The following is a 9136-nucleotide window of genomic DNA, read 5'->3' as shown; positions in this document are numbered from 1 at the left end:
GTCCCTGCCCCGCCAGAGCTCCCAGCAAGAGTATCTGGGCCAATGTGAAATCGCCACTGTGGCTGTGAGAGTGAGAGGGGAAAGCAGGGTGAAAATCCTCTTTGTCATAACTGGCTGCTGCACTGGGGAGACCATCGAGAGGGGAACGCTGCCATTCCTGGCAGAGGGCTGCTGCAGAGGGTGTTCCCTTTCCTTTCCGTGCCCTGCATTCTCCCCTCTGCTTTTCTTCCTGGAAGACATGGTCACCTGTCAGCAGCTGTGACCTTCACAAACACAGCTCTGTGCAGGAAGACCTCTTTCAGCGTCCGCGGAGAAGCAGTATATGAAGCCGACATCGCAGCTCCTCAAACTCAACCAGTGCGTTCTCATGGGCGTCAGGATCCTCCACCAGGTGCTGGAAGAGGTTGCGGAGATGCTGGACCACGAGAAGTGGCCGGAGGTAGAGGAGAGGATCCAGGAGCAGTAGAGCCCGGAGCACACGTACCAGCAGCAGACGAACCAGGAGCAGAGCTGCATTCCCTGGGCATCCCTGCTCCTCTCTGCCTTGCAGCACTTGCAGTGCTGGGTTGTTGCTGGAGTCCTGGTCCTGCACTTTGGGCTCCGCTGGTGGCTCAGAAAACAGAGCCGTGAGCCAGAGAGAGAAGAGGAGAGCTCCGATAGCGACGTAGAGGAGGAGGAACAGGAAGAACAGAATAATGATGCAAACGAAGCCCAAGTAGAGAATGATGGCGCAAATGAAGCCCAGGAAGAGAATGATGATGCAAATGAAGCCCAAGAAGAGAACGATGATGCAAACGACCCAGAAAGGTTTCCTGAGGAGCACATAGAGTGGCCAGTTCAGCACCTGGACAGAGATTGCAAGTCCGTGAGGGCCCTTATGAAAATCTTCATTCATGTCTTCCAGTATTTCTTCTCAAATACTAGTTTCGTAGTGCTGGAAAAAGACATCGAGGTGGGCAGCGCCTTCGAAGGTTGGACTCCCCGTGAGGAAGACATCACCTGGTGGCACTGCTTCTAATGCGGGCAGTGGGTGGCTCAGCTTTGCTTGCTTGCCTTCTCCTGGATCCTGCCTGTTACACAGGGCTCTCGGTTCTCTAATCCCAGACAATCACATCTGCATCCTGGCCCCTCTTTCACCTCTGTGAAACCCTCCCAGTATCTGGCATCATAGATAAGTAACTGTAGGAAGAGCGACTCCAGGGTTGTTTAGATCAAGAATGAGGCAGGTGGATGGTGATGGCACAGAATTCTAGCTGCTTTGCAACTTACTAGTATGTGTGTGTTAAGCAGAGATTGGACAAATCATGTTGCACCTGAATGCTCATGTGAAACCACGTTCGGGGTGCTCCAGTTTGAGTGAGATACCTCATGCGCGTGAATAAAGAATTAGTCCTGTAATTCTATGCTTTGCATCCTAGCCTCTCTGCTGGGCTGGCACAGGCCAGTTTGAAAAGTTTCCTAATGCTTCCCATGGCTGGAAGACACCGCGAGGACAGCCAGCAGTGCCCAGCTCTCCCAAGACCTGCTGCCTGCTGCCCAGTCCCTTCCACACCCAGCCCAAGGGTGTCAGGGACACAGGCCTTATCTTGCAGGTGCTGATGGTTTGTAGCTGCTTTGTGTTCATTAAGTAGATACAAGTTTGATAAGTATGAGCAGAATTTTCAATATGTAGTATAAGATTTCAACAAATTTTGCTTACTAAGTGATGTGAAACAGACAGTGTATTAAAAATCCCACAGCCTTCTGATTCAAAGTGATTGATTCTATTTCAAACATGCTTACTTAAGCTAAATGATTAATATAAATATTAAATTGGGCTCATCCAGTGATCTGTGATTAGTAAAAGACCATTACCATACAGCCGTGCTTGTATAGCAGAGAGACGTCAAAGTAGGCTCAACCAGGCTGCCATCTTGAAGGAATTAAATGCTTGGCTCGTAGTCAAATTGCATAGAGTGGGGGAGGTCTGCAAGAGCCTCCTTGCACCCACAGCTTATCGGTGTTCAGTGAGTCATTCTGCTTCCTTATGGATTTCCTAAAAGGGATTCTGGGCTCAGCTACAGCTCAGGCTTCTACCTCCTTTGGAGCGTGTACCAAACTGCTGCTGGTTTGGTTGGGAAGGGTCAAGTGCATGCCTCACACCTGGGCACGTGCTTTCGAGGGCATTGGTGTTCCTAAGTGTTGGTGACTTTTTAAAAGCCACTTCTTAAGAGCACAGGACTGGGAAATTACTATGTGTTGCAAATCAAACAAGAGGAGCAGAAGGCTGGTGTGGCTGGCCAGGGCTCTCTTTTGGGAACTTAGGCAGCAAACAGAAGTGTATGGGCTTAGGAAAGGGATTTGGGGGTTGTGGTTACGGTTAAGCTCAAGAGGAGTCAATAATTTGCCCTGGAAGGCAAAAGAGCCAGCCGTCTCCTGGGGTGCATTACACACAGTATAGCTAGCCAGTTGCAAGAAGCGATTGACTCACTCTGCTCAATCCTGGTGCGGCCTCAGCTTGAGTACAGTGTGCAGCTTTGGGCTCCACAACACAAGCAAGATATAAAAGTGATAGAAGGTCTGCAAAGGAGGGCAACAAAGATGGTGAAAGGACTAGCAGGCATGTCCTGATGAGGTGCAGCTGAGGACACGGTGTTTGCTCAGTTTAGAGCAAAGGAGACAGAGGGACAACCTCATTGCTGTCTGCAGCTTCCTGTGGAGGGGGAGCAGAGAAGGAGGTGCTGATCTATTCTCTCTGGGGTCTGCTGATAGGACATGAAGGAATGGCTCAAAGCAGCTTCTAGGGAGTGGATGTCAGGAAAAAGTTCTTCATGGAGAGGGTGATCAAGGACTGGAACAAACCCCCACCAGGAAATGGTGTTGGCCTGAAGCCTGTTGGTATTCAGGAATCAATCAGACAATGCTCTTAAGATGCCTGAGCTAGATTTGTGGTGAACGGAATTAAATTAAGTTGGCAGCGCGTCACAAGTGGTGTTCCCCAGGGCTCAGTACTGGGTCCAGTTCTCTTGAATATCTTTATCGATGATCTGGATGAGGGGATTGAGTGCACGGTCAGTAGGTTTGCAGATGACGTCAAGTTGGGTGGGATTGTTGATGTGCATGAGGATAGAAAGGCTCTAAAGAGAGATCTGGACTGGCAGGATCTATGGGCCAAGGCCAACTGTATGAGGTTCAACAAGGCCGAGTTTGGGTCCTGCACTTGGGTCATAACCACCTCATGCAACACTACAGGCTCAGGAAAGAGTGGCTGGAAAAGGACATTGACGGTTAGGTGAATATGAGCCAGGAGTGTGCCCAGGTGGCCAAGAAGGCCAACAGCGTCCTGGCTTGTATCAGCAATATGGTGGCCAGCAGGACGAGGGAAGTAATCATCCCCCTGTACTCGGCACTGCTGAAGTTGCACCTTGAACCCTGGGGTCAGTTTTGGGCCCCTCACTACAGGAAAGACCTTGAGGTGCTGAAGCGAGTTCAGAGAAGGGCAATGAAGATGGTGGAGGGTCTGGAGCACAAGCGTGGTGGGGAGCGGCTGAGAGACCTGGGGGGGTTCTGCCTGGAGAAAAGGAGGCTGAGGGGAGACCTTATTGCTCTCTACAACTACCTGAAAGGAGGTCGTGGTGAGGTGTGGGTTGGCCTCTTTTGCCAGTTAATAAGTGATAGGAAGAGAGGAAATGGCCTCAAGTTTCTCCAGAGGAGGTTTAGGTGGGGTATTAGGAAAAAGTTCTGCATTGAAAGGGTTAACGAGCATTCAAAGAAGATACCCAGGGAACTGCTTGAGGCACTGTGGCTGGAGGTACCCAAAACATGTGTAGATGTGGCAATTAGGGACATAGTTTAATGGTGGTTTTGGCAGTGATAGGTTTGCAGCTGGACTCAATGTACCTAAAGGTCTTTTCCAACTTAAATGATTCTATGATTGTGTGATTTATCTTGAAGCTTGCCCGGTGCAGAGTCAGGGGTTGGCCTAGATGGTCCCTGTGCACACCTTCCAACCCCAGGATGTTCTATGATTATGAGATTGCCATGGGCAGGCAGAGGACAACAAACCCAACGTGAAGCGCCACGCAAGGGCCCGTGAAGAACATGAACTCTGGCCCAGCCTTCACCGGGACGCCGGGGCAGCTGTGAGTGGGGCGCACGGTCAGGGCTGGCCGGCGGGCGTGCCTGTGACGCGCTCTGGCGCCTGTGACATCAGAAGAGATGAGTCCCCGCGGGGCGGTATACAAGGGGCACCAGCGGCAGCGCTGCCCCAGTTCGGCCTGGGCCAGCGGTGAGTGCGCAGGCGGGGGGAGGCCGGGCTGGACGGGAGCTGGGTCAGAAACGCGGCCCCCGGCGGTGGGTTCTCACCCTGCATGGAGGGCCCGGCCGCTCGCGGGAGCACCTTGGCCAGGGCACGGAGCCGCCGCCGCTGGGGCTGGGGCAGCCCTTGCTGCCTCCCAGCTGCCTCGGCCCCGCTCCTACCTGCCCCAGCTCCCTGCGGCCCCCAGCCCCGCGCCCCTGCCGCCAGCCCCCTCCCTCCCACCCAGCCCCACTGAGCCCCTTCTCTCCCTTCTCCTGCAGGCCATGGCTATCATGGACATTTTCTTCGTGCTTTGGCAAATTCTTACCCTGAACGTGCAGTCAGTTGGCGATGAGCTGGATGAGGAGACGCGCGAGCGCATGGAGCAGCGTGCGGAGATGCTGAACCAGGAGATGACTTGGCTGTGGCAGGAGGTAGAGGAGATGAGCCAGGAGCAGTGGAGCCCGGAGCAGACGAACCAGGAGCAGAGCAGCTTTGCCTGGGTATCCCTGCTCCTCTCTGCCTTGCAGCACTGGCAGTGCTGGGCCGTTGCTGGAGTCCTGGTCCTGCTCTTCGGGCTCTGCTGGTGGCTCAGGAAACGGAGCCGTGAGCCAGAAAGCGAAGAGGAGAGCTCTGACAGCGACGTGGAGGAGGAGGAACACGAAGACGGGAATGATGATGCAGATGACGCGGGAAGGTTTTTTGAGGAGCAAATCGAGTGGCCAGTTCAGCACCTGGACAGAGATATCGAGATTGTGAGAGACCTTATGGAAATCTTCATCCTTGTCTTCCAGTATCTCTTCTCAAATACTAGTTTCGTAGTGCTGGAAAAAGCCATCGAGGTGGGCAGTGCCTTCGAAGGTTGGAGTCCCCGTGAGGAAGACATCACCTACCGCCTGCTTGTGTCCCTGAAGCCCCCCCGTGGACACATCTTCCATCTGGAGCCGGGCCCCCTGTGGCCAGCGAGGAACTTTCGCATCCGCGTGGAGTTGGTGTGTACCTGTGGGATGGAGCAGCCAGCAGGACCGACACCTTGCTTCCTCCACGACCCCGAAGAGGAGCAGAGGAGGAATGAGGGCCCCAGCATCCTACAGGACCTCTGCACTGACTCCTACCTAGATGTGCAGAAAACTGCTCTCTATTTCCAGATTTTTGTGAGACGTTCCTGGAGGATTCTGCCTATTTCAGCCAGATACCGCCTAATAGTGCTGCCCTCCAACCGCTCCTGCAAATTCCGCGTGACAGAAGGCCAGGAGAAAAGGGTTTTAATTGAGTTGCTTTTTGGAGTGCAGGAAGGCAACTCTGATATCTTCCTGAGCAGCCAGTATACAGAAGCTGCCTACACCCCAAGCACGATGTGGCCAGAGAGCTACGCTGTGGCAGAGATTAAGTTCTTCAGGCATATTGCCAGCCAGGCACAGCCCGACAGCTTCCACCTCAGATGCCTGCAGCTCTGCGCCCGCAGCCTGCTGGGCAGAGAGTTTTCCACCCATACATTGAAGACGGTTGTGATGCACCTGCTGAACATCATGCCCCTGTCAGAATGGCACAGGAGGCATTTCTTGGAGCGGCTGGAGGACATAATGCGGTACCTGCAGAGCTGTGTGGAGAAGAGATGCCTCAACCACTTCTTCATTGGCAATGACAACGTGCCTGAGGAGATCATCTTGACCCCTGAATTGCAAATGGCTGAACCGCTCAACCTCTTCCAGCACCTGGTGCAGGATCCTGATGCCCATGAGAGGGCACAGATTGAGTTTGAGGAGCTGCGACATCGTATTCGTATGCTGGTTCTCCACGGACGCTGACAGAGGTCTTCCTGCACAGAGCTGTGTTTGTGGAGGTCACAGCTGCTGGCAGGCGACCGTGTCGTCCAGGAAGAAAAACAGAGGGGAGAATGCAGGGCACAGAAACGAAAGGGAACACCCTGCGCAGCAGCCCTCTGCCAGGAATAGCAGCGTTCCCCTCTCAATGGTCTGCTCAGCACAGCAGCCAGTGATGACAAAGAGGATTTTCACCCTGCTTTCCCCTCTCACTCTCACGGCCACGGTGGCGATTTCTCATTGGCCCAGATACTCTTGCTGGGAGTTCTGGCGGGGCAGGGACCAAGCGAGAGGCACCGCTCCATGTGCCTCTGTGTGTCCTCTGGGGCCTGGGGGACACTGTGCCCACCCCAGACAGTCCCCGGGGAGCTGGTGCCACAGAACCGAGCACGCTGGACAAGGGGAACATGCTGATCAGTCAGCAGTGGGAACTGGTGCCGCACCTTTCCTCCCCAGCAAAAGCACACGCTGGGGAGAGGGACCCGATGCAGCTGAAGAGGCCATCGCGAGGAGGCTTGTGACAGGGACTCTGTTACCACCCGGGCAGCGACCGCACCCCTGACTTTGAGAGAGTCCGTTCCTTCCGGGAGCTTTACTTTGTGTAGAGTTGCCAATAAAAGTTGTGTTTGAACAAATGCTGCATCTCTGAGTGCCTGTGCATCACTTTCTCGGGGAAAACTGGCACAGGGTGCAGCTTCTCACAGAAGACACCCCTGTAATCCCTGGCAACCAAAACCTTGCCACACAAAGGCAATAAACTGCTGAGCTGCTGCACAATCAGGGAGCATTTTGTAGAAGAGCTGATGTGGTGGGCTCTGGTTTCATGATTCACTTGGCTTTGGCTTCCCAGGTGTTGCGGGTTCATCCCAGTAGGCAGCTTGGCATCACACAGCTGCTCAAGCCCTTTCCTCCAGTGGCACGGTGGAGAGAATCTGAAGGGTAAAGGTGGGAAAACATGTGTGTTGAGCTAAGACAGCTTACAAGATAAAGCAAGACCTACATGCCCATGCATAGCAAAATAAAAAATTCATTCACTCTTCCCTGGTGTGCCAGCAGACCTGCCTTTTCAGGAACTGTTCTGCCACCCTGCACCTTGCGCTACCAGGAATCATCCTGGCCTTGCATGACCCTCTGGTTATTATCATAGAATATCTCGAGTTGGAAGGGACACATAAGGATCATCAATTCCAACTGCCAGGTCCTCGTAGGACTACCTAAAATTAAAACATGTGTTTAAGAGTGTCGTCCAGATGCTCCTTGAACTCCAAAAGCCTCGATGCTTTGACCCCTTGCCTCGGGAGCCAGCTCCAGCTGCCCTCCACTCACTTAGGGAAGAACTTTTTGTAATGTCCCATCTGAGTTTCCCCTGATGCGGCTTCATTTGATTTCCTCGTGTCCTATCACTGGTCACCAGAGAGAGGAGGTCCATACCTCCTCCTCCACCGCCTCTCTTGAGGAATGTCATGGAGGCACCTCAAGAGTCAGTCTAGGCAGAGAACAAGTTCTAAACCACACTTTATTCTAGCCAGAAAACTATAGCAAATTAAGTGATTAGAAACAGGTTTTATACAAATTACTTAGCACTCCAACAAGATAAAACACAGACTCGGATATCAGCTGAGGAGATTATTGGGGTGTGACTACATAGAATAATGAGGATCCAGAGCGTGCATGCATGCACTCCCCAGAAACAAATCTAGATGCCGCTCACTCAAGGTCTACCAGATGAAATATTCACTTGCCTGGGTTAGGTAAGGAGTCACTTAAGGGTATATCCAGCAGAGAAAAACAACCACTCGCCCAAGTGAGGAGGTGAGATGCACTCAATACTGGGAAGTCTCCTTAGACAGCATCACAATCTAATGGAGGGCTCCAGTTCACAGACCTGCTGCTCTGAGAAGGCCACTCAAAGGGGTTTTTCGATGGGGACCCCATTTTATAGCCTGGTCAGATCTGGCTGTGGGCAATACAGCATGGGCCAGAAGCTTCTCAGCTTCTCCGGGAACGTGCTTTTGTTGAGGACCCTGTCAACTGACCGAGGGTCCCACCCCTCCTGCCCCCTCAGCCAGGGGGAGGTGAAGCCACCCTGCCCCCAGGTGTGGGGAGGACGTGACTGTCAGCACCATCCGAGGTGTGTACGTGGACACAGGCACAGTGGGGCACAAAGGGGCACAGTAGGTGCTGAAGAGCCATCAAGCGTCCTACTGAAGGCTCCGGATCCCCTCAGGGGATGTGCAGCTGCCACAAGGAAGCTGTAGACTGCAATGAGGTCAGCCCTCAGCCTTCTCTTCTCCAGGCTGAACAAGCCAAGTGACCTCAGCCGCTCCCCGGAAAGAAGTCTTGCCCTCAAGGCCTTGCACCATCCTGGTCGCCCTCCTCTGGACACACTCTAAGAGTTTGATGTCCTTCTTCTCCTGTGGCGCCCAGAACCGCACGCAGTGCTCCAGGTGGGGCCGCACCAGCGCAGTGTGCAGCGGGACAATCTCCTCCCTCGCCCGGCTGGCAATGCCATGCTCGGTGTGCCCCAGGGCAGGCTTGGCCCTTTGGGCTGCCAGGACGCGCTGGTGACTCATCTTCAGGTTCCCACCAACCCAAACCCCCACATCTCTTTCTGTTCGGCTGCTCTCCAGCCTCTCGTAGACTCGATGATCTTAAGTCTCTTTTCCAACTTAAATGATTCTATGACTGTGTGATTTAACTTGAAGCTTGCCCGGTGCAGAGTCAGGGGTTGGCGTAGGTGGTCCTCGTGGGTCCCTTCCAACCCCAGGTTGGACCAGATGATCTGTGTGGTCCCTTCTGAGCTGGTTTTCTTATTCTGAAGAGAAGCTGATAATCCAGCGAGACCTAGACAGACTGGAGAGTTGGGCGGGGAAAAATTTAATGAAATATAACAAGGGCAAGTGCAGAGTCTTGCATCTAGGTAGGAACAACCCCAGGTTCCAGTATAAGCTGGGGAATAACCTATTAGAGAGCAGTGTAGGAGAAAGGGACCTGGGGGTCCTGGTGGACAGCAGGATGACCATGAGCCAGCACTGGG

General features: G+C 53.4%; 1 protein-coding gene across 1 annotated transcript; it reads left to right on the top strand.

Moving 5' to 3' along the window:
* Window positions 1–4656: 4656 nt before the first annotated feature.
* LOC135989648 (inositol 1,4,5-trisphosphate receptor-interacting protein-like 1) lies at window positions 4657–6084 on the top strand. Its single transcript, XM_065636626.1, has one exon. It carries the CDS (start codon window positions 4657–4659, stop codon window positions 6082–6084), a length of 1428 nt encoding a protein of 475 aa, XP_065492698.1.
* The last annotated feature ends 3052 nt before the right edge of the window (window positions 6085–9136 follow it).

Source organism: Caloenas nicobarica, chromosome 5 (assembly GCF_036013445.1).
Source record: "Caloenas nicobarica isolate bCalNic1 chromosome 5, bCalNic1.hap1, whole genome shotgun sequence".
Classification (NCBI taxonomy): Eukaryota; Metazoa; Chordata; class Aves; order Columbiformes; family Columbidae; genus Caloenas; species Caloenas nicobarica.
This window is presented reverse-complemented; position numbering and strand designations above follow the sequence as displayed.